The sequence below is a fragment of the Capricornis sumatraensis genome, chromosome 8, assembly GCF_032405125.1.
Source record: "Capricornis sumatraensis isolate serow.1 chromosome 8, serow.2, whole genome shotgun sequence".
In the NCBI taxonomy this organism is placed as follows: domain Eukaryota; kingdom Metazoa; phylum Chordata; class Mammalia; order Artiodactyla; family Bovidae; genus Capricornis; species Capricornis sumatraensis.
Genome location: NC_091076.1, coordinates 96,510,461 through 96,536,760, shown reverse-complemented (window position 1 = coordinate 96,536,760; position 26,300 = coordinate 96,510,461). Strand labels below are relative to the sequence as shown.

The 26,300-nt window shown below is 37.7% G+C and overlaps 1 protein-coding gene across 1 annotated transcript in view; it reads right to left on the bottom strand.

The window, feature by feature from the left end:
• EFCAB13 (EF-hand calcium binding domain 13) overlaps positions 1-21,932 on the bottom strand; it is a 145,243-nt gene extending 123,311 nt beyond the window's left edge. Inside the window, exons 1-5 of the mRNA XM_068977491.1 lie at positions 21,903-21,932; positions 17,544-17,704; positions 6,951-7,065; positions 4,890-5,011; positions 3,838-3,920 (exon numbers count right to left, since the gene is read on the bottom strand). Of these exons, the coding sequence (XP_068833592.1) occupies positions 3,838-3,920; positions 4,890-5,011; positions 6,951-7,065; positions 17,544-17,704; positions 21,903-21,932 (511 nt within the window). The remainder of the gene's footprint in view (positions 1-3,837; positions 3,921-4,889; positions 5,012-6,950; positions 7,066-17,543; positions 17,705-21,902) is intronic.
• Between the last annotated feature and the right edge of the window lie 4,368 nt (positions 21,933-26,300).

Genomic DNA, 26,300 nt, shown 5'->3' with positions numbered 1-26,300 from the left:
CAAGAACTTCCATATCTCCAAGCTGAGTTTAGAAAAGGCAGAGGAACCAGAGAGCAAATGGCCAACATTTGCTGCATCATAGAGAAAGCAAGGGAATTCCAGAAAAATATCTACCTCTGTTTCATTGATAGTGCTAAAGTCTTTGATTATGTGGATCATAACAAACTATGGAAAGCTCTTAAAGAGATGGGAATACCAGACCATCTTATCTGTCTCCTGAGAAATCTGTATGCTGGTCAAGAAGCAACAGTCAGAAACGGACATGGAACAACAAACTGGTTCCAAACTGAGAAAGGACTATGACAGGGTTGTCTGATGTTTATTTAACTATAAGCTAAGTACATCATGAGAAATGCTGGGCTGGTTGAGTTACAAGCTGTAATCAAGATAGGCAGGAGAAACATCAACAACTTCAGATATGCAGATGATACCGCTAAATGGCAGAAAATGAAGAAGAACTAAAGAGCCTTTTGATGAGGGTGAAGGAGGAGAGTGAAAGAGTTGGTTTAAAACTAAATATCAAAAAAAACTAACATCATCGCATCCAGTTCCATTACTTCAGCCTGGATGAAGTAATAACCAATGCCATGGACATGAACTTGGGCAAACTTCGGGAGACGGTGAAGGACAGGGAGGCCTGGCGTGCTACAGTCCATGAGGTTGCAAAGAGTCAGACACAACTGGGCAACTGAACAACAACAGGAAATAAATAGTAATTAATGAATACAGCTCTTTCAATAAGCTTCTCTGAAAGAGTATAAAGCTGACAGAGAATAATCTCTAAGGAAGCAGAAGAAAATAAAATTGAAAAAAAGAGAAGTGAAAGGATTGGTCTTGTGAAAGCGACTCTTTCTCAATGAGACAATACAGATTTTGTTTATAGTCAAGGAGTTTAGGAAGATTCTCCCAAACAGTCTTTATTAACTCTCTATGAAAAAGCAATGTCACCTCTTAAGAACTGAAGGACTAGGTGATAGGATTGAAGATTTGAAGAGAGCAATGAAGATGTGAAATAAGTACAGAAAGAAACAGGAGAGGGATATGATCAAAACAAAAGGGAATACCAACTGGTGCTAAAGGCAGCTCAGGTTGGAAATCATATATTCACAGGGGCACCAAATGAGGTAGTCTATGAAATAAAATTGCAAAATAAAAAGAACTACAAGTATAAGAGACTGTGAACAGAGAACAAGACATTAAAGTCTGAGGTTTCAACATTATAAAATGATCAAATTGTATACATCAGGGTTGGTGAGAGAAATTGAAGTAAAATAATTAGTTTTAAAAAGTATTGTATGAGTATTACATTAATCAACCACTTGGACACTAAAGATGTCTTTAAAGACACTAAAGATATGTGGCCCTGCCTTTCAAGAAAGACTGACCAGAATACCTGGAAAGCTACTTGGGGTCAGTTCTAATACTCCATCTAGACAAGGGAGCTAATTCACATCTCCATCTCTTGGTTCTGCCTGACCAGAAAGCCTGGCCAAAACACCCAGGAAGCTATGCAGCCCAGCAATCCTCAAATGGAGAGTCCGGAAAGCAGAACTGGTCATCCACAGAAAAAGTCAGTGCCCTACTTTAGCCAGGGAACTTGGGACACAGGTCTGCTTGAGTCAAGACCACAAACAAAAAGCCTTTCCAGCCTTGGAGCTGGTTCTCCTGCTTACCCAGAGAGAGGAAGTAATTCACAGCCCAGTGCACTGCTGAATGGAGCTTCTGGCCCCGCCTGACCAAGAAGCCTGGCCTGAACACCTGGGAAATGACTCGGCCCAGCAGTACTTGAGCAGGTAGCCTGGCTAGTGGGTCTGTCTGTTTGCAGAAACAAGCCAGCAACTGCATCTAGCCAGGGTGTACAGATCTACCTGATTAACTCCCCAAACAAGAGTCTTATCAGCCTTGGAGCCTGTTCTGCTGAATATAAACTCCAATCCTATTAACTAGGAATCCTAAACAGAGCTCCTGGGAATCTCAGTAGCCCACCCTGAAGCCTCTATTACTTTGGCATTTGATCAGAAAACCCAACCAGCAACTCTGCATCTCTAAAGCCAAGATGGTGGCCTTGTCTGTCCAGGGAGTTTGGTGCAGAGATCTGTCTGATTGGATTCCCAAACAAAGAGCTTTGCCAGCCCTGGGGACCTATCCTTCAGTCCCAACCAGGCAGATAAGTAATTTATAACCCCATCGAAAACTGAATAAAGGCTCCAGTCCAATTTGACCAAGAAACCTAACCATAACTCCTGAGAATCTGTATACAATGGCACTTGAGAGAATCCCACTGCTGGCCGTACCTGTCTGCAGACAGGATGGTAAATCAGTAGACCAGAGAACTTGGTGCATATTTCTGCCCAAATTGATACCCAAACTAACAATGCAGGTCTTAGGGCCTGTATGGTGCCTTGCTCAGCAAGGAAACTAATTCATAGTCCCAACACACTGCTGAACACAGCCTTTAACCTGCCTAACCAGGAGACTTAACCAGAGCACACAGGGAGCTGTATAACCCATCCTAAAGCCCTCTTTACAGTAACAGTTGAACAGATAGCCCAGCCCAGGGTTTTCCCTGTCTACAGAGCAAAACTGGGGCATCTAACCAGGAAACTCAGTGCTGTCTAGCCTGATTCAGATTTCCAAACAACAAGCAGTGCATTCCTTTGGGACCAGTTCTACTGCCTTTCAAAGCTCAAAAGTTAATTCATAGCCCTGCCTACTACTGAGTAGAGTATCCAGTCTTGAATGACCAGAGAACCCAGGCAACACAGAACCTTTCCTATAGCTTCATTTAGGGGATGAACCAGAAGTTCTAGCCAGTTGTTCTCAACCAGTGCATCCCCTCCCCAACCTTAGAACATGAGCAGTGGCCTAGCCCCAAAATAGACTCTGATAGCAAGACCCACCTTCCCAAGGACATTGCCAGTTAACACATCCAGAAACAGAAACTAAGCTGATTGGTGAAAAACTGTCTCAGTAATATCTGGAAAAGGAGGTCACTTACTCAAATGTAGATGCCAACATAAGGAATCAAAGATAATGAATAATTACGTAAATGTGACACTACCAAAGAAAACTAATAAAGTTTCAATAACTGGCCCTAAACAAATGGAAATCTATTAACTGTCAGCCAAAAAACAAGACGCTCAACAAAGAAACAGAAAATATTTTTAAAAAAGAAAAGAAAAAGAAATCCTAGAACTGAAAAATATAGCCAACTGAATGGGAAAATTAAATAGCTTTAAAAACAAACTGAACCACACCAAGAAAGAATCTAAAAGAAAGAACACTTAAAATTACCCAGGCAAAAAAAGGAAAAAAGAGCAAAGAGATCCTATAGGACTTATAGGACACAATCAGAAGAAACAATATCTGCATTACAGGAATTCCAGGAAGAGAAGACAAAAAGAAAGAAACAGAAAATATATTTAAAACAACAATGGCTGAAAACATCCCAAACTTAGGAAGATAAATGGACATCAAATCCAAGAGGCCTAGAGGATCCCAAAATAGTTTGAACCCAAATAAGGTTACACAAAGACACTTTATAATTAAACTGTCAAAAGGCAAGAACAAAGAAAGAACTTTGAAAGCAAGGGGAGAAAAGAGACAAGAGAATCCCATAAGGCCATTGGCAAATTTTTCAACAGAAACTTTTCAGACCAGGAGAGAATGTGATGATATACTGAAAATACTGAAAGAAAAAAAAAAACCTATCAAGCAAAAAAACCCATCCCTTTAGAAAGCCATCAAAATTGGAAAGAAAAAACTTGATTGTCTCTTTGAGAACACAGAACACATAATCAGGAAATTTATTCAAGAAATTCTGAAACCTATTATTACCACTTAATTCTTCTGAGTAAAAGCGTCCTTCAGGTTCTTCATCATACAGTGTCTGGTAAAGGTTAGAAAGTCTTTCATCTTTCCTGTCAAAGAAACAGCCATATCAGAAAGCAAGAAAACAAAAATAAAACAAAAAACCCACAAAACATTTATGTCACTTTGTGATATATAGTATTTTGCCATTAAAATTTAGCCTGAAATTCTCCAGTCTCTTACACTCCATAAGAACCTTTCTTTAAAAACTGTCCAAGTGATAATCAGTTATTACATATTATTCACCCTAGAATTCTCACTTCTTTTAGGTATATCTCTATGGAGCAGATTTACCCTGGTCAATATATAATATCTCTTGGCTGTGGTCCACTTTTTCCTATTCCTAATTCAACTTACAACAAAATTTATAGAAAGTTATTATAAGATTTCCCGGGTGGCTCAGCAGGTAAAGAATCTGCCTATAATGCAGGAGACCCAGGAAATGCAAGTTCAATCCCTGGGTGGGGAAGATCTCCTGGAGAAGGAAATGGCAAACCAATCCAGTATTCTTGCCTAGGAAATTCCAAGGACAGAGGAGCTTGGTGGGCTACAGTCCATGGAGCTACAAAAGAGTCAGACAGGATTTAACGACAACATTATAAGATATATAAGAATATCTTTAAACAGTCAAAGAATCTCAGATCCCATAACCTGTTGATAAAAACATCTTAAAAAGATGATTCATCTGATTCCATAACGTGGAAATCACAGGATGTTGGTGTTAGAAAAAATGTTAAGAGTCCATCTAGTACAAGATTCTTACACAGATGTGGAAACTGAGGCCCAGAAATACAAAGTGAATTCTATGAGTTTAAACCAGCATGTGAGGTCGATCAGGACTCAACTCTAAGTCTTTCAATTCCACATGCAGGGCTCTTAGTGCCATGCCAGCCTTCCTAAGAGCAGTCTTAGTTAGCATAAACTATTTGCCATACTTTCTGTAGAAGGGAGAAATTAATGTTGTAGAAAAATCCTAAATCTGAATCCAACATTTAAAAAGAATACGATGATTTAAATACCGAATAACTGAGGGAGATCTATCAAGAGGTGACAAAGTCTTGTGAATGCTGTACTGACTTGGCAATTTGCATAAAGAGCTTTCTTTTCTAGTCATCTTCTCTTTCACAGACAAAGGAGAAACCTAGAGCCAAATACAAGAATATCTGTGTCTCAGATCACATTTGTAAACTGGCATTCTCGAACAATAAACCCCTTAAAAGATTAATCATCATACCTAGGCTCCTCACTTAATTATACTTCTAATATAAAATTACTTTTTGTAATTAAATGACAGCTTATAATACTAAAATTTTAAATAAACTACATCATTTTCTTTGGCAAAGCCACATTTTTCTTAAGTATGCAACATCATCTCATAATTAATACTGTGTCAATTTATAGTAATGTATTTTATAAAAGATGGCAAATCTATGGTATAGCGAAGACAAGACTATCAATCTCTAGGCTACATATACAAGTTTTGACTATATAAGTAAAGTAATGTGAAGAATCAACACAGTTATTTAAATAATACAGGTAAGTTTGCTTTATTCTTATGGTTAAGAAAACTACCATAAACTGATAAAAATAACACTGCATGTATAAACTAGTTCAAAAATGGTAAATAGCTTAGGTAGATAGAAAAATGTCACTTTAGAAAATAAGAACTGAATTCGAGGTGTCTTCAATTTCACATGGCTTTATGGAAGGAACCTAGAGCCTTGACTTTTTTTGCTTTTTTTGGCTGCTATCTTAGTCCCCCAGTCAGGATTTGAATCTTGGGCCCACTGCAGTATAAACCCAATTACTAACCACTGGACCTCCAAGGAATTCACTACAGCACTGACTTTTAAAGACCATGCAGGATCCAGAGAGGACTCTCAAACCATACAAGACTGACAGGAATATGAGTTAATGAGTGAGAATCAAACAAAACAACAAACAGAAGATTTCAATCCCCCAATGACTTCATATCTAGATTTACCAAATATCAATCCTGAAATAATTATGGGACATAAGCAAATAATATAAGGCAAATTTTAAGAACTAAATAAAACTTCTAAAATGTAAAGACATTAAAATTTCAATAGATAGGTTAAACTGCAGATTATATTCAGCTGGAAAAAAGAAAAGTAAACAAGAAACTAGATGGGAGAAATTACTCAGAACAAAATAGAAAAAGATCAAAAATATGAAGCAATGTTAAAAAACACAGAAAACAAAATGATAAGGTCTAACATACATCTAATAGAAGATACAGAACAACAAAATAAAGAGATTGGAGGGGGAAAAATAGTCTAAAGAGAATGGATTCGAATTTTCCAGAGTTGAAGACATGTGTTCTCAGCCTCAGTTCAGTTCAGTCGCTCAGTCATGTCCGACTCTTCATGACCCCATGAACCACAGCATGCCAGGCCTCCCTCTCCATCACCAAATTCCTATGGCCACTGCTGAGTTTTCCAAATTTTCTCAGCCTCAGGAAGCAAACAAATATCGAAACAAAGGAATATATACTTAAATATATCATACAGTGAATGTAGTAAGTTGCATAACCCCACCAAGAGATATCTATATCCTAATCCCTGGAAAATGTGAATGTGACCTTATTTGCAGAAATCGTCTTTACAGTGTAATCTCAAGTTAAAGACCTCAAGATGAAATATACAATGATGTACTTAAAAGAGAAAAGTCTGAACTATAGACACGGGGGAGAAGGCCATATGAAGAGCAACATGAAGGCCAAGATTGAATTTATGCTGCCAAATGCCAAGGAATGCCAGACTCATTGCCACAACAGCAGAAACATTAAAAGAGAGCATAATAATTAAAAATACTGGTCTGATGGATAAAGGGGGAAAATTAATATTCTTCTCGAAAGGTTCCATGTTCTATTGATATTTTTAAAGGAGGAAGAGAAGAAAGAGGGGAAGGTGCAGGAGGAATAGGGTAAAGGAGCTGGAAGAAGAAGAAATTTTTAAGATTATGACATTTCAATACTTGGACCAAAATGTAATGGAATATTTGAGGGCTAAATAAAATACTTGAAAGCAAAGCAAAAATATTTGCAAATCTTTATTTACCTCAGTTCTTTTAGTACACAATTGTACTTGTAAACTCTTCTTCCTCCTGCCTTTTTTTCCTTCTGAAAAATCAGAGGATCTTTCTTCTCCGAGTAGGAACATTGATGTTTCATACCTAAATTGCACAGAAAATTGGAGTAATTCCTGAATTGATTTTTTTTCTTGACTCTTCTTCATCATTTATTTATGGAAATTTTCAAACACAGACAAAAGTAGACAGAATAATGTGATGATCTCCCCATGTTTCAGTAATGACCCACTACCCAGCTTCAATAATGAACAATCTTATTTCATCTATATTCTTATCCCTGCTCTAGTATAGTAGTAGTATTCCTTACTACTTTAAAACAAATTCCAGTATCACATTGTTTCATCCATAGGATTTTTATATACATTTCTTCAAGGTGTTTTTTCTTATAAAAACGTATTTTTTTTAATTGAAGAAAGTAATAAAGCTAGCACACAAAGCTTAATAAGATTTCCCCTCAAAGCTATTTTTCCCTTTCAACTCACATTATTAAACAGATCAATGATTTCAGAGAGTATGGAAAGTAAGACTTCCCCCTAATTGAGGAGCAGTTAATGAGAAGAAGGAAGGACTATAATTAAAACAATTTTATAATTAAGTTTATAATTAATAATTATAATTAATTTAATTTATAATTAAGACAATTTTATTACATTAAAACTTCATTTGTTCCCAAATGCTACAGGTCACATGGCATAGGCGAATGTGATTTAAACCCATTGCCAGGAACTTTTCAAAGGAAAAAAGAAGATGGGAGAGGGAATAAAAGTGGCATTTTTTAAGCATCATATTTGTAGGCATGGGGTTAAGAGCTTTTCAAGCATGATCATAGTTAATCATTCTTATAGCATCCATGTAACAGGTATTATTAATTCTGTTTTACATATGAAGTAACAGATTCAAAGATGAAGTAATTGTCTAAAGTCACTCCATGTGTTAGTCCAAATAATCCAAGAAATAGACACCAAGAAAGAGTTAATAATGCAAGCAGGATTTTATTAGGAGAAATGCCTGTGTAGGGAACACAAGAAAGAAATCTAGGAGAGCAGACAGGCCACAATGCAAGTCTGAATATAAGTAAAGAAGAGAGGGAAAGAGGTGGCAGTTTCTGCAACACCACGTAGTCTAAGGTGTTGATAAAGTGATAAATAAGGGGAAAGCAATGAATGATCTTGCCTTTCTGAACTGTACCAAAGGGTAAGCAAATAGTACATGAGAGAAAGTTTCTGTTTATGGAAATATTTTAGCTAAATACATTTAAAAATGTATTTAAAACACAGTTATGAAGCCAAAAATCCCCAATAATGTCTTAATATCATCAAATACACCTGAACCTGTATTCAAATATCCAATTATCTCATAAGTGTCAAAATTTTTTAACACTTCACTTCGGGATTCAATAAGGTCCCCACATTACAGTTGGCTGACATGTCTTTTAGATCTTTTTCCACCTATAGGTTCTTCCCCCATGTCTTTTATTACCATTATCATCATTACTGCCAGTTGTCTTATAGATTTTTCACAGTCTAGATTTTGCTGATTTTATTGCCAAGATTGTAGGAGTTTAAAGACTTGATGTGATTAACACTCTACTTTTTTAGAGGGTAGTTGGAAGGGGTTATATAGGTGATGGTATTTTCCCATCAGGAAGCATATAATGTCCAAGTGACTCTCTATTTGTGATATTAGCAGCTACTTATTAATAACTATCTGCAGTAAATCATCAGGGACTGCAAAATGGTTACATTCTAAATCTAGTATCATTCCTTCTTCACTCATTAGCTAAAATATTTCCATAAACAGAAACTTTCTCTCATGTACTATTTGCTTACCCTTTGGTACAGTTCAGAAAGGCAAGATCATTCATCCCCTTATTTATCACTTTCCATAACAGTGACTTTGCTGACCTGTAACCTTCAACATTAAAAAGCAGAGACATTACTTTGCCAACAAAGGTCCATCCAGTCAAGGTTATAGTTTTTCCAGTAGTCATGTATGAATGTGAGAGTTGGACTATAAAGAAAGCTGAGCGCCGAAGAACTGATGCTTTTGAACTGTGGAGAAGACTCTTGAGAGTCCCTTGGGCTGCAAGGAGATCCAACCTAAACAAGATCAGTCCTGAGTGTTCATTGGAAGGACTGATGCTGAAGATGAAACTCCAATACCTTGGCCACCTGATGAGAAAAACTGACTCATTGGAAAAGACCCTGATGCTGGGAAAGGTTGAGGGCAGGAGGAGAAGGGGACAACAGAGGATGAGATGGTTGGATGGCATCACCGACTCAATGGACATGAGTTTGGGTAAGCTCCGGCAGTTGGTGATGGACAGGGAGGCCTGGCGTGCTGCAGTCCATGGAGTCGCAAAGAGTTGGACACGACTGAGTGACTGAACTGAACTGAACTGAATCTTCAACAATGACAAAATGATTTTTATATCATTGTGAACACACTAATTTAAATATATTAAATTCACTTTAATTCCCTGAAATTTTATTCTTATGGTGCTTTAATTTTCTAATGTGTGTTGGGAAGCGGTGAGAGACTTTTCAAGTGGGCTCTTGATTCATCTCTGGTAGCAGTCTTAGTTTCCTCATTTCTGGAAGACAAGATGCTCCAAGCTCATCTGTACACTTCCCTTCCCAGACCTGCTATCACACATTTCTCCAAAGAAATGGTTCCTTTCAATAAGAAATGGTACTTTAAAGTCCAAGCTAGATTCTGAACTACTTTTTAGCAATTACTCTGCTTTCTTATTTCTTGGTTTTCTATGTTTATGCCTCTTTTCCTCCTCTTCTTATTGAACTGTCAAGAACTTTTGTAACACAAATAAATACTCCATAAACTATATAATAGTGAGATCAATAAAATAACACTGAAATGAATTTGAAATAGAAGAGCTTTTGGAAATTTCATTCTTTGCTTTAAGTAATCCAAAGAAGATCTCAATTTCAAGGACAATCCTAAATTTATTTTGTGCTCTGGGATCTTGTAGACCAAGAATGATTCTGAGATAAACTAGATCCCAAACTTGTCTGCACAATGGAATCACCTGAGAGCTTCAAAAAATTCTGATGCCTGCGTCCAATCCCCCAAAATTGTGATTTAATTATTTTGGAGACTGAGCTGATATTTGGAATTTTTTAAAGATACTAGGATTTGTTTTTTTTTTAAGATACTAGATTCTAACACAGAGAATAAATTGAGAACCATTATGGCAATACCTCATTGGCTTGTTTCTACCCAGAACTCATATCAACTGAGCTGTAATTTAGTACTTTAGAAGTAACACCTTATTCTTCCTTGTATGTAAAACTAAAAACTCATTAGCAGAAATGATTCCTTTCTTTTAGAGTAATCTGGTATGCAAGGGCTGCTTAGGTGATACATAGAAAAATGACTGGATTGAGTCTACAACATCTTCAGATAAATTTAGCACTAAGCAAAACAGTGAAATAAGGGAAATTTTTATCATGCAGCCTACTCCCCTTTCTTAGTAGGTACCTTGATCTTTTGACATCGAGAACAAGCTCAGTCGCCCAATTGTGTCTGACTCTTTGTGAACCATGAACTACAGCCCACAGGCTCCTCTGTTCAAGCAATTTTCCATGCAAGAATACTGAAGTGGGTTGCCATTTCCTCCTCCAAAAGATTTTCCAGACCCCGGGATCAAACTGATGTCTCCTGAATCTCCTGCATTGGCAGGCAGATTCTTTACACTGCACCATGTGGGAAGCCCCCTTTTGACATTATACCCCTTTAAATCCAATCCCTAAACTTCTACCCTGAGAGCCCTATTACCTTGCTCTTATCCCCACTGAAGATGCCCTGTGGTCAGTCCCCTTGACAGTCCTCCCCTCACAAGGCAGTGACTTGACTTTGACTGTGTCCCAGGGTATAAAATACATTTTCTATTGAGATGTAACACCCATATACAAAGAAAGAGAGAAATGAAACAATTTCACAAAAGAATACTTATCCTTATTATATGAAAAGCACTATAATGTCTTCAATTCTAGTCTAATTTCTTTTTAGAAAACTACTAGTAGCTACCTCTTAAGTTGATTTCATGACACATGAATTAATCACAACCTACAGCATACTGCTGCTTTATATCCCCCATCCCCTTCCATATATCCTTACTGAAACTGATTTTCATATTTCTAGAATAATTATGACTTTTACCTCATTACATCACCTTTTATGTTTTATCATTTTTAAAAGTATAACTGTGTTCTTTCAATTACAAGATAATTCAAATATTTTAGGGAATAGGAATGATTTGATATAAATAACAAATAACTAAAAACATTTCTTTCATATTGCATTCCTTAGGTGCATTGTGTCTCCCCAGGTATTAACCATTTTAAACAATACTAATGAAAGAAAGGAAAGAAACACTCCTACTATGTTCCATTTCTTCCTAGGTAACAAGCTTTATTGTGGTGTGCTGTGCACACATGCTAGATCGCCTCAGTCACATCTGACTCTTTGCAACCCTATGGACTGTAACCCACCAGGCTTTTCTGTCCATGGGATTCTCCAGGAAAAAATACTGGAGTGGGTTGCCATGCCCTCCTCCAGGGGACCATCCTAACCCAGAGACTGAACCTGCATCTCTTAGGTCTCCTGTATTGGCAGGTAGATTCTTTACCACTAGCAGCACCAGGGAAGCCCCTTATTGTGGTGGTCTAGAAATAATTGTCTCATCTTTTTTCTCTAACTCAGTGGAATAGTGGGAACTCCCACCTAATTATCAGCAAATTTGTCAGCAAGAATCTTGCAGGCCAGGAGGCAGAGAGATGATATATTCAAAAAGAAAAAAAAAAGAAAAGAAAGAAAAAAAGAAAAAAAACAAGAATACTCTACCCCATAAAGCTGTATTCAGAACTGAAGGAGAGAGAAAGAATTTTATAGGCAAACCGAAGCTGAAGGAGTTCATCACCACTAGACTGACCTTATAAGAAATGTTGAAGGGAGTTCTGCAAGCTAATAAGAAAGTATGCTAATTAGTACCATGAAAACATATGAAAATACAAATTTTACTGGTAAAGGTAAATATATATATATATATAGTCAAATTCAGAATACTCTAATATTGTAATGTACTCAGTCACTCATCTTCCCTGGTGGCTCAAACGGTAAAGTATTTGCCTACAGTGCAGGAGACCTGGGTTCGATCCCTGGGTTGGGCAGATTCCCTGGGGAAGGAAATGGCAACCCACTCCAGTACTCTTGCCTGGAAAATCCCATGGGCGGAGGAGCCTGGTGGGCTACACTCCACGGGGTCACAGTCAGACACGACTGAGTGACTTCACTTTCTGACTTCTTTCAGTTACTCATTCACATCTGACTCTTTGCAATCCTATGGACTGTAGCCCACCAGACTCCTCGGTCCATGGGATGCTCCAGGCAAGAATACTGGAGTGGGTTGCCACTTCCTCCTCCAGGGAATCTTCCCAACCCAAGGACTGAACCCAGGTCTTCTCATCTCCTACACTGGCAAATGGATTCTTTACCACTGAGCCACCTGGGAAATCCAAGGTGTATAATGGTGTACCACTATTGTAATGGTGGAGGTAAATCACATACAATTTTAGTATAAATGTTAAAAGACCAAAGTATTAATAATAACTATAACCACAACAATTTGCTTATAGATATATAATATAAAAAGATGTAAACTGTGACATCAAAAACAAAATGGGGTAGGGGGTGCTGAGAGATAAACTCAAATAAGTGAAATAAGAAATGAAAAAGGAGGTATTACAACTGATAACAGAGAAATAGTAAAGATCATAAGAAACTACTATGAACAATTATATATCAATAAATTAGATATCTAGAAGAAATAGATAAATTCCTAAAATAATACAGCCTACCAAGATTGAATTATGAAGAAGTACAAAATCTGAACAGACCAATTATTAGTAAAGATATTAAATCAGTAATCAAAAACCTTTCAACAAAGTCCAGAATCAGTTAGCCTTCCTCGTGCATTCTACTAAAGATTTAAAGAAGAATTAATGCCAATTCTTCTCAAACTCTTTCCAAAAACTGAAGAGGAGGGAATACTTTCAAACTCATTTTATGAAGACAGCATTACCAATGGGCTTCCCCAGTGGCTCAGCAGTAAACAATCCATCTGCAATGCAGGAGAAGCTGGAGACGTGTATTTGATCCCGAGGTCAGGGAAGATTCCCTGGAGAAAGGCATGACAACCCACTCCAGTTTTCCTGCTTGGAAAATCCCATGGACAGAGGAGCCTGGCAGGCTACAGTTCATAGGGTTGCAAAGAGTAGGACACGACTGAAGCAATGGAGCATGCGTTACCAGTATCAAAGCCAGACAAGGACACTACAAGAAAAGAATATCAGGCTAATATTCCTGATGAACACAGATGCAAAAACTCTCAACAAAGTATCTGTAAACCATGTTCAACTGTACATTAAAAAGATGAGTTACCATGATCAATGGGATTTATTCCCAGGACACAAGGATGGTTCAAGATAGGAAAATCAATAAATGTGATACACAACTATGTAGGGAAAAATCAATCTTCCTTCTTTTTCTCCTTTAGTGTCACACTACCATTACACTCACATCTGACCCCAAATGTGTGTGGGGTTTGACCCCACTAAGCAATTCTCTGTGACACCAGATGGTGTCCTATAAGTTAACTCAATCCTGACACTCAGTTCAGTTCAGTTCAGTTGCTCAGTCGTGTCCAACTCTTTGCGACCCCATGAATTGCAGCACGCCAGGCCTCCCTGTCCATCACCAACTCCCGGAGCTCACTCAGACTCACATCGATCGAGTCCGTGATGCCATCCAGCCATCTCATCCTCGGTCGTCCCCTTCTCCTTCTGCCCCCAATCCCTCCCAGCATCAGAGTCTTTTCCAATGAGTCAACTCTTCCTGGAAATACTTTCAGATTCCACAGGGTAAAGGCTCAATTCCACAAGACTTCCCCACCCTACCTCAGATATCAACTGCAGGCCCATCTTTCACCTGGGCTTCTGACCAACTGGCTATAAATCAGAGGTTCTCACAAGCCATACCTTAGGTTTCATTATTTTGCTTGAGGGACTCAAGAACTCAGAACAGTTACATATGCTTACCAGTTTATTAAAGGACATGAAAAATGATACAGATGAATAGCCAGATGAAGAGATATATAAGATAAGGTCTTGAAGGATCATAGTTGCAGGAAATTAAGTTCCCATGGAGTTAGGGTGCATTACCCTTCCTGGTATGTGGATGTGTTCACCAACCTGAAAGATCTCTGAACTCCATACTATTGGGAGTTTTTTAGAGGCCTCACCCCATGTAGGCATGACCAATTATTAACTCCATTTACAGTCATCTACCCTCTCTGGAGAGCTTTATAGGTTCTTGAACATATCCCCATACTGGGAAGATGATACACTCCAACTCCATGAGGACAGAGCTCCTTCATCTGAGACCCTCCCAGACCTCTCCCAATGTATCTCTTTATCTGGCTATTCATCTGTATCTTCTATCACGTTTTTTTAATAAACTGGTAAATGTAAGTTAAGTGTTTCCCTGAGCTTTCTGAGCTCTTCTAGAAATTAATCAAACCTGAGGAGGGGTCATAGGGACCTCTGATTTATAGCCAAGTCAGACAGAAGTAACCTGAGGACCTACCACTTGAGACTGTAAGATGAAATGGGGGTGGGGCAGTCTCATGGCTCTGAACCCTTAACCTGTGGGATCTGGCACTATCTGCAGCTAGATAGCAACAGAATTTAGTTAAATTGTAGGATACCCAGCTGGTATCACAGAATTTCTTGGTGTGGGGGGAAATCCACACATCTGGTGTCAGAAGTGTTAGTGTGGTAGCATGAAAGTAAAGGAGATAAGCAGGAGAACTTAGGCTTTTCCTAACACAACCACATTAATAAAATGAAGGATAATAATTACATGATCATCTCAATGGATGGAGAAATTTGACAAAACTCAATATTTATTTATGATAAAAAACGCTCAACAAAATAGGTTTAGAAGGAACGTAGCTCAACATAATAAAGCCATATATGACAAGCCCAGAGCTAACATCATACTGTGATGTTGAAAGTGAAAAGTTGAAAGCTTTTGCTCTAAGATCAGAAACAAGACAAGGGTGACCTGTCTCACCGCTTTTATTTAACTGGAAGTCCTAGCCAGAGCAATTAGGCAAGAAAAAAAAGAAAGATATTCAAATCAGAATAGGAAGTTAAATTGTGTTTTCAGACAGCATGATTTTATACACAGAAAAACCTTAAAGACTCCACCAAAAAAAAAAACTGCTATAACTAACACACAAATTCAATAAAGTTGCAAAATATAAAATTAATATACAAAATCAACTGCACTTCTATCCACTAACAATGAAGTATCAGAAAGAGAACTTAAGAAAACAACCCTATTTACATAATCAAAAGGAATAAAACACTTAGGAATAAATTTAACCAAGGAGGTGAAAGATCTGTACACTGAAAACTACAAACACTGATGAAAGACATTGAAGAAGATTACAAATAATGGCAAGATATTCTGTGTTCATGGTTTGGAAGTACTAATATTGTTAAAATGTCATTACTATCTAAAGTCAACTATGAATTCGAAGCAATTCTCATCCAAATTCCAATGCCACTTTTCACAGAAATAAAACAAACAATCCTAAAATCTGTATGTAACTACAGAAGACTTCAAAAAGCTAAAACAATCTTGGTAAAGAAACTGTGTAACTCCTAGAAGAAAACAAATGTCTTTGACATCAGTCTTAGCAATGATTTTTCAATTGATACCAAAAATAAAAGTAAAATAAACAAGTGGGACTGTATCAAACTAAAAAGTTTCTCCTCAGCAAAGGAAAATATTGGCAAAATGAAAAGGTAACCTAGGGAATGAGAGAAAATATTTGCAAACCATATATCTGATGAGTTAATGTTCAAAATACATAAGCAACTCATATAACCCAAAAGCAAATGAAGAAATGACCCAATTAAAAATGAGCAAAGACTTGAATAGACATTTATCCAAAGAAGACATACCAATGACCAACAAATACATGAAAAGGTGCTCAACATCACTCATCATCAGGGAAACTAACATCAAAATCACTGTGAGGTATCACCTCACACCTGTTAGAATGGTCATCATTACAAAGACAGGAGATAACTAGAGTTGGCAAGGATGTAGATAAATGAGAACCTTGTACACTGTTGGTGGGAATATTAGTTGGTACAGTCACTATAGAAAACAGTATGGAGAGGTTCCTTAAAAAAATTTAAACACAGGGCTTCCCTGGTGGCTCAGTGGTAAAGAATCTGCCTGCCAATGCTGGAGACAGGGGTTCAATCCCTGGGTCAGGAAGATCCCACATGCCACAGAGCAACTAAGTTCATGTGCCACAACTATTAAGCCTTTGCTCTAGAGCCAGGGAACCACAACCACTGAGCCCACGTGCTGCAACTACTGAAGCCCACACACTCTAGAATGCATGTTCCACAACAAGAAAGCCATTCTAAATAGAAACCTACACACTACAACTAGAGAAAAGCCCATGCACCAACAAAGACCCAGTACAGCCAGAAATAAATAATAAATAAAAGTTTTTAAAAATTAAACACAGAACCATAAAATGATCCAGCAGTTCTATTTCTGGGTATATATCCAAAAGAAATGAAAACAAGATCTCAGAGATATATGGATTCTCATGTTCACTGCAGTATTATCCACAGTAGCTAAGATATGAAAACTATATAAGTGTCTGTCAACAGATTAATAGTTAAAGAAAAGTGAGAGTGAAAGTTAGTTACACAGTCATGTACGACTCTTTGAGATCCCATGGACTGTAGCCCGCCAGGCTCCTCTGTCCTTGAAATTCTCCAGGCAAGAGTACTGGAGTGGACTGCCATTTCCTTCTCCAAATAAAGATGTGGTAAATATAAACAATGGAATACTATTTAGCCATGAGAAAGAAGGAAATAACATGGATGGACCTTGATGGCATTATGCAAAGTGAAATAAGTCAAACAGAGAAAGACAAATGCTATGTCACTTATACATTATTTTTTTTTTAAGTCACAAGGTGACTAGTTAGTAATCCTGTACTGCAGAACTAAAATTTGCTGAGATCAGAACTTCTGTTCTCACCAAAATAATAATGATGATGATGATGATGATGATGTAAATATGTGAGGTGATGAATGTGTTAACTAATTCAATGGGGGTAGTCATTTCACAATGAATACATACATTAAATCACACCGTATATTTAAATAAATTATAATTTTGTCAAAAAAAAAAAACAGACAGATATATGGATAATGGCCTCATTACTGGAAAACTATGATAGCTTATAGGCCTCCACATGGCTGTGAGAGAAGTGAGAAAAATATGAGAAGTTAATTAGGAATGAAAACCATGCTCCTAAAAGAATGCTCAGCAATATGCATGATCCTCTATATTTAGTACATTATGAGAACACATGAGTTACATTTTCGGTTTTCTTAAACTGGCAAAAGTATAATTCAATTAAGTAAGTTCACAGTTCAACTTACTTTTTTGTGTGTTCTGGACTCAAACCCCTAATTTCAGGTGAAATTCTCTTCTCTGTTGTTATAGAAAACTTTATGTACTTTTTGCTGTCAATATCTCTTGATAATAAGTCAGCTACAGAAGAATTACAGTCATCATCTGATGAATCAGTATTTTCTTCCCCCTGGAGAGCAATCAAAAGACACTGTCACCCATGTTCTCTCTGCATACATAAATTAAATATGACATTCTGAGTCAAATCATTCACTCTAGATCAATACTCTCTCCAAAATGGTGCTACCAAAAAGAATTTTGTTGAAAAGAGCTACTTAATGCATTAATTTGGATTAGGCATATATTCTAAATGACTCCAACTTTTCTTAGTGCACTATGCAGCTACAAATGTGCAGCATTCATGAATATATCTAACACTCACTGAATCTAGTTCTTATGGCACCATTAAACTTAACTTCATTAACTAAAACTTCTGCTTTGCAAAAGACACTGTCAAGAGGATGGAAGGACAACCCATAGGCTGGGAGAAAATATTTGCAAAAGACATTTCTGATAAGCGACTGTATTCATAGTATGTTTATTTTGTATATTCAAAACTATACAAAGAACTCTTAAAGCTCAACAAGAAAAAGAACAACCTAATTAAAAAATAGGCAAAAGATCTTAACAGACACCTCACCAAAGAAGATATACAGATGGCAAACAGGCACATGAAAAGATGTTCAACATCACATCATTAGGGAATCACAAATTGAAATGTCAAGATACCACTGCACATCTATTAGAATGGCCAAAATCAAAAACATAGACAATACCAAGTGATGACAAGAATGTGAAGCAAGAGGAACTCCCATTCATTGCTGGTGGGAATGTAAAATGGCATAGATATTTTGAAAGACAATTTGACAGTGTCTTATAAAAGTAAACATACTCTTACCATAGACTTCAGCAATTGTACTTTTCCATATTTACCCTGAGGAGTTGAAAACGTATATCCACACAAAAACCTGAACATAGACATTTATAGTTTTGTTCATAATAGCCAAAACTTGTAATAAAAAAAAAATAAACAGGATAGATAAACTGTGGTACATTCAGATCACGGAATACTGCTGCTAAGTCACTTCAGTCATGTCCGACTCTGTGAGACCCCATAGACGGCAGCCCACCAGGCTCCCCCATCCCTGGGATTCTCTAGGCAAGAATACTAGAGTGGGTTGCCATTTCCTTCTCCAATGCATGAAAGTGAAAAGTCAAAGTAAAGTTGCTCAGTCGTGTCCAACTCTTAGCGACCCCATGGTCTGCAGCCTACCAGGCTCCTCCATCCATGGGGTTTTCCAGGCAAGAGTACTGGAATGGGGTGCCATCAGTGTTAAAAAGAAATGAGCTAGCAAGCCATGAAAAGACATGGGAGAATCTTAAATGTTTACTTCTAAGTGAAAGCAGCCAATCTGTAAAAGCTACATACTGTATGATTCCAACTATATGACGTTCTGGAAAAGGCAAAACTTTGGGGATAATGAAAAGATCGGTGGTTGCTAGTGGGAGTAGGTGGGGTGAGAAGAGATTAATAGGCAAAGCACAGAGGATTTTAGGGCAGTGAAACTATTAATATTCTATATAACATTTTAATAGTGGCTACATGTCATCACACATTTGTCCAATCCCATAGAATGTACAACATCAAGAATCAATTCTAGCACTTCCCTGGTGGTTCAGTGCAGGGACATGGGTTCTGCCTGCCAGTGTAGGGGACATGGCTTCAATCCCTGGTCTGGGAAGATACCATATGCCACAGGGCAACTAAACCTGTGTGCCACAACTACTGAAGCCTCCACACTCTAGAGCTCATGTGCTACAACCACTGAGCCTGAGCGCCTAGAGCCCATGCTCCACACCAGAAGCACCGTAACGAGAAACCTGCACACCACAACTAGAGAGTAGCCCCTGCTTGCCACAACCAGGGGAAGCCCTCATGCAGCAATGAAGACCCAGCATAGCCAGAAATTAATTAATTAAAAAAAAATTTTAAGACGGAGGGGAACAAAAATCTGTTATCAAAGTTCAGATGAACAGAAAGAGATAGCGAGTAGAAACTGTAACAGAGGAAGAAAAGAATCTCTAAAACTTTACTGTTAAAGGTGAACCATCTGTAAAATACAAACTAGATAGCTTAAGGAAATAAACTGGTATGATATTTTGATATTGTTAATTTTTAATATTTAAGAATTTATCTTCAAAATCAGTTTATAAGGGAACCATCAACAACATATATGTCTCAGTAATTAGCCAAAGTAAAGTGTTAGTCGCTCAGTTGTGTCCGACTCTTTTCGACCACATGGACTGTACTGTAGCCCACCAGGATCCTCTGTCCATGGAATTCTCCAGGCAAGAATATTGGAGTGGGTTGCCATTTCCTTCTCCAGGGGATCTTCCCTACCCAAAGACTGAATGTAATGAATGTCTCCCACATTACAGGCAGATTCTTTACCGTCTGAGCCTAAAGGTCTAGACATATCCAGCCTTCAGTAATTAGCAAATAGTTCTGAAATTATATTTTGGATTACTGTATAGGTACATGTAATATGTACCTATATTATATGGTGACACCAGATCCACTAAGATAATAAATTTAAAAGATTAAGACTCAAGTGACAATGTTAAATTTCACCTGAGCCTTGTGTTTCTGAAAAAACAGTGAAATTTAAAAGAATTTCCTCACTCCTTTGTGTTCTGGATAACAGCTGGCTGCAAAGAACCACCATTCCTCAAATGATTTAGATAAGACTTACTACATACCTCTCATTTACCCCCCATTTACCTATGACAAGGCCAAACATCTTCAAAATTTCCTTTCTTTGCCTCACAAATGAATAGCTGAACTGTCTCATCCCCACCAATTTATCAGGACAAAACACTTAATAAGCAAGGTTTGGTTAAGCTTCTCTCCTTCCTCCAAGCCCCTGAACTTTGGCCTACCCTCACCCTGAAGCATCTCGACAGAGAATGAGATGGTTGGATGGTATCACTGACTCAATGGACATGAGGCTGAACAAGCTCTAGGAGATGGTGAAGGACAGGGAAGCCTGGCATGCTGCAGTCCACGGGGTCGCAAAGAGTTGGATACAACTGAACGAATGAACACCACCACCACCACCCTGAGCCAGTGAGCAGGCAGTCCCTCTAGAGAACAGGCTGGCCTCTTTCTCTAATCTCTTTATCTGATCATGCTACTCTATCATCCCATTTCCCCATAACCAATTCTTCCTAGCCTTCTTCATGCTCACTCAGTAGTGTCCAACTGTTTGTGACTCCATGGACTACAGCCTGCCAGGTTCCTCTGTCCATGTAATTTTCCAGGCAAGAATACTGGAGAAGGCTGCCATTTCCTTCTCCAGGGATCCCCTTCCCCACCCAGGTATCAAACCTGATTCTAGCACCCTACCTTGTTCACACTCTCAATAAAAGAACATTCTTTTAATCACTTTGTTGTACACCTTAAACTAACAGAACATCAATCAACTATACTCCAATACACAATAAAAATTTTAAATAATAAAATAAAACTTAAAAAGAAAATGTTTTGCCTAGTCCTTGAGATGCTTGCAGATCTTGTGGTCCCTATTTCAGTTAGTCCCCCCTCCTCCTATTTCAGTAGTCTCTTTCCTCCCTTACAATAATCCTTTTGAACAAAGTCTCTCAATAATAAGCCCAGATTTGGTTTTTTATTGACATGATACTGGCCAATAGATAAGCATATCCCCTGAATCACAGATAAGAAGACTAGAGACACTTGGTATCCTTTAAATTGTTGTTGTTGTTTAGTGGCTAAGTCATATTTGACTCTTTTGCGACTCCGTGGACTGTAGCCCACCAGGCTCCTCTGCCTGTGGAATCTTCCAGGCAAGAATGGGTTGCAATTTCCTGCTCCAGGGGATCTCCCCCACCCAGGGGTCAAATCTGCATCTCCTGCTTTAGCAGGCAGATTCTTTACCACTGAGCCACCAGCAAAGCCCCATGTTCTAAATTATCTTTTAGCTTTCGGTTAGACTGCCATGTTATTAATTACATTGTTTACAATCTCTCACGTAGGTTTAAATCCTTCGGTCTCCAGAAAAATTGTGTCTGTCCCTCCCCGCCCAAATAAGTTTTATCATACATTACAGATCTCTTGACACTACATGGGTTACTAGGATGAGAGTTCAATATATTTCCACTAAAACAGTTCAAAAGTCACTTCAGTTTTTAAGCAAGATCGTGTGACTATGTTGCTATGAATCTGCTTACTGATTATAGATGTGAAGTAATGTAAACAAATTTTTCAGGAAGAAAAAGAAGGAATCTTTACAGACTGTTTTTAAAAATACCTGGCAAAATAAATGACCTTTAGTTTCCATCTTTCTGTTTAGAGGTAAATTCTGCCCTTGAAGACTCGATGAACAAGTATGAATGAACAATAGCACAAAATGATTTCCTGCCAAAAAAAGAAAAATAAAAAATCATATCCTTGTTTAGGAGATGTAAGTAATTAAACTACCTGAAGCTATTATTCTAATGTAATATTCACTTATAGCACAAAACCTAATACACATTTCCTAACTCAGATACATATACAAAAGCTAGAAAAAGCAGTTAATATATCATAAATCACAGGAGATCATCCAGTCCCTTAACTTTGTGGTACAAGCAGGAGTAGAGAAATCCAAATTTGAATGGCATGAAAAGCAGAAAATTCAATAATATTTATTTATTCAAACAAACCCAGTTAAGTAGAACTAACATAAGTAGTAATTGCTAACATTATTTAATATTTACTGTCTATTAAACATTATGATAAACACTTCAACCTGCATTATTTCATTTATTCCTCACAATTAGCTTTCAAGGAATTACCATTATCTCTGTTTTACAGATGAGGAAAATAAAAACTTAGATCAAATTGCCCAAGACTCCACAGCCAACAAATAGTAGTATCAGATTTTGAATTCAGGCACCCTACAGCCTGAGGTCTTCAGCATCACACAACACTGACTCTCAAAACAATACTGTTGCAAACAAAAAATGTTTTATCCAGTTCCACACTATGTAAATGTGATAACCAACTTTATAAATTTCCCAAATTTTTCACAATATATTTTAATCATATCTGATCCAAGTGCATTAGTAGCTCAGTCATGCCCGACTCTTCGTGACCCCATGAACTGTAACCCACCAGGCTCCTCTGTCCATGGAATTCTGCAAACAAGAATACTTGAGTGGGTAGCCATTCACTTCTCCAGGGGATCTTCCCGACCCAGGGTTTGAGCCCAGGTCTCTTGCATTGCAGGCAGGTTCTTTACTGTCTGAGCTACCAAACCAATACTCATATCTGAGTCACGGTTTATTACATTGCTAGCTACATTACATTGTTAGTTGCAATTATTAGTGTCTTTTTCATATTGTAAAGTTTAACTGTATTAATATTCTAATAGACAGTATTTTTAAATATTTCTATAATATGTAATTATAATTAGTGTTGAATGTGGTATGTCCAAAATTCCTGGAATTCAAAATGTGTTAAAAATAAAATGAAACCATATTAAAAATATGCATCTCAGAAGACATTAGAGGTTTTATAGGTCTCCCCACAAACCACTCTACGTAACCTCTTCTAAAACTTCTCTAACCAGTTTAATCTTCACTTTTAAACTTCTTAGCATAGCACTTACTGTCTTCAGTATTCTTATCATTTTCATTCAACTTGCATTAATCATTTGCCTTGTATTTTTATTTAATCATCATATGTATAACTCTTACACCAATTAAAGTCTTCTAAAGAATGGGCTGGTATCTCATCATTCTTTGAATTATTTCTCACATAACCAAGCACAGTGCTATAAAGGCACTGCAAAAGAAGGAAAGAAAAAAGGGTGGTAGGAAAGAAGGGAGGGGAGGAGAGAAGCAAAGAAGAGAGGGAGGGGAGGAAGGAGGAAAGAAAGAGTGAAAGAAGGGAGGGATGGAAGGAGGGAGGTAGGAAGGGAGGGAGAGAGGGAGCAAGGAAGGAATTCAGTCCCTTCTGAGCTTACATACCAAGAACTCTTAGGTCATCAAAGTACTTAATTAAGCAGAGTAAGCCTGACAAATAAACTTTGAAAGGAAGAACTGTTTCATAATTATTGATCACATTAACAAAAAGTTAGCAGGTCTCAAGCTGCTGTATAAACAAACTGGATACCACATAACTCTCCAAGCTAAGAGAAAAGATAGCACAGGAAGTCTCTTCCCCATAACTGTGACAACACAATTGTTTCTCAACTCTTTGAATCTTATGACAGATATGTGAACTTGCAAGGGCAAACCAAGAAAAATTTAAAAAGTTGTATCCCTTTTCTCCAATCCATTCCATCCCTCCATCCATAAATTCAGCACATATACATTGCACACTTTCTATGTGCAAGGCTTTCTTCCAGGCTCTAAGGATAAAGCAGTGAAGAAAACAGAAAAACAAAAACTGCCCTCATGGAGCTTACATTCTAACCAGGGAGAGAAACAATAAAATAAATAAATAAAATATATAGCATAATATCTGTGACAAGTACTAAGGGGGAAAATGTAAAACAGTGAAAGGAATATTAAATACAGTGTTGGGAAAGAGATACAAAGAGTAGACGTGATAGCCAAAGAAGACCTTACTGAGCAGGAGACTTAAAGAGTATACACCTGAAGGAGTAAAAGTGGGGAGCCAATGCGTAACTTAGGGAAGTGCATTTCAGTCAGAGAAAAAAGTAACTACAAAGGCTCCAAAGCCAGAAGGAGTATGAATGTTCTGAAATGGTAGGAAGACCCATGAGGCTGAAACACTGCAAAAGGGAAAGAAAGGAGGGAGAGGGGATCAGAGTGGTGAAGGAAGGGAGGCAGATCATGAAGGGCTCCTGGAGTATAGCAGGAATTTTGGCCTGTACTCTGAGAAGACAGGAAGCCGTAGGAGAATTTTGAGCAGGGAAATAGCATGACCTAAAGTCCTTTCTGAAAGGATCACTCTGGATTCTACAAGTAAGAAAATTCGGTGGGTCTTGGGTTCCTGAAAGCCAAGTGAAAAAAGTAGTCCAAAAGAATGAGTAATCAGCTGTGACAAATGTTGCTACTAAGTCAAGTAAGATGAGTACTAAATGATTCACTAGATCCTGCAACAGAGAGGACACCAACTACCCTAAGAGGAGCCATCTGGGTGTTATGATAAAGGAAATGAGTGAGTTGAAGAGAGAATGGTGGACAGAAATATGAAACAAGTCTAGGAGTTATTCTATAAAGGGAAAGAGAAATGAGGTAGCAGCTGAGAGGTAAGCACGGCTATGAGGTTTTAAGATGGGGAAAAATAAAGGCATATTCATATGCTGATGGAAATAAACTAGCAGAGAAGCAAAAACTGATCATATAGGAGGGGGTAATTACTGGAACAATATTCTCAAGTAGAAGAAAAGAAACAGGATTTAGGACATAAGGGAGGATTTGGCCTTAGCTAAGAACATATTCATAAAAGTAAGAGACAACGCAGAGTAATTGAGCATAATTGCATGTAGAATAGGTGAGTAGATCTGGTAATGGGAGCTTGTGGAAATCATCTCTGATTGTTTTGGTCTTCTTAGCGAAAAAGCAAGCAAGGTAATCAACAGAGAATGAAGATGAGGCGGTGAGCTGGAGTTTTGCGGAGAGTGGCATTATTATAAAATAGTAATTTAGGAGAGTGGAAAAAGTGATTATAGCCCAGTCACCTCATACCTGTCAGAATGACTATCATCAAAGTTAACAAATAACAAATGTTGGTGAGCATGTGGAGAAAAGGGTACCCAAGTACACTGTTCCTGGGATTGTAAACTGGTACAGCCACTATGGAAAACAATATGAAGTTCCCCACATAAAAATATAACACAATCCAGCAATTCCACTGCTGGGTATGTGTGCTAAGAAAATGAAAACACTAATTAATATCATTCCTGTTTTCAAGGTGGAGAACTGAGATTCAGAGTTACTAAGAAATAAGCCTATGACACAAAGCAAGTAAACAGTGCAGGCCAGGTCTCCTGGCTCCATATCTCATGTTCTTTCTCCAAATCATATACCTTGCTGAGATTCAGAAGGCCCTTGGTTATAACTTAATGATGAACATATTTCAGTATTTATTTGTTTCCTAGTATTCCTTTTTGCACTACAGTTTTAGGGAAAACAATTTGATATGCTTCAACTTTGTAAAAAGAGAAATATAAATAGATAAATATACCTGTCTGTATTAAAGAAAAACTGCTCTTACTTCTGTAAACTATTGTCAATTAAATAAATATTTTAATGGAAATGGGGAGGGGGGAAACACATATGACTAAGGGCTTGGGGGTAGGTAATGTTACATGAAATCACAGAATCCATAACACTGCTAGAATGAACAAACCTTTCCAGTCTAACCCCTTAATTATTAATTACACATGATGAAACTAACACACAGAGATTGATTTGCCCACACAAAGTACAGAAGAAAATACATACTAGCAAACTTCAGATCTCTGACTCGCAAGTTCAGGAATATTGTGTTGTTATTTAGCCACTCTGTGGTGTCCAACTCTTTTGTGAGCTAGGGCCTCTTGCCCACCCAGATATCTAACCCACATTTCTTGCATCGCCAGGCAGGTTCTTTGCCACTGAGCCACCCGGGAAACCAAAGTCCAGGGATAATATACAAAATTCCATTGCTTCTCAGTAAACCAAGAAGCAGAGCTGAGGCAGAAAACAAACAG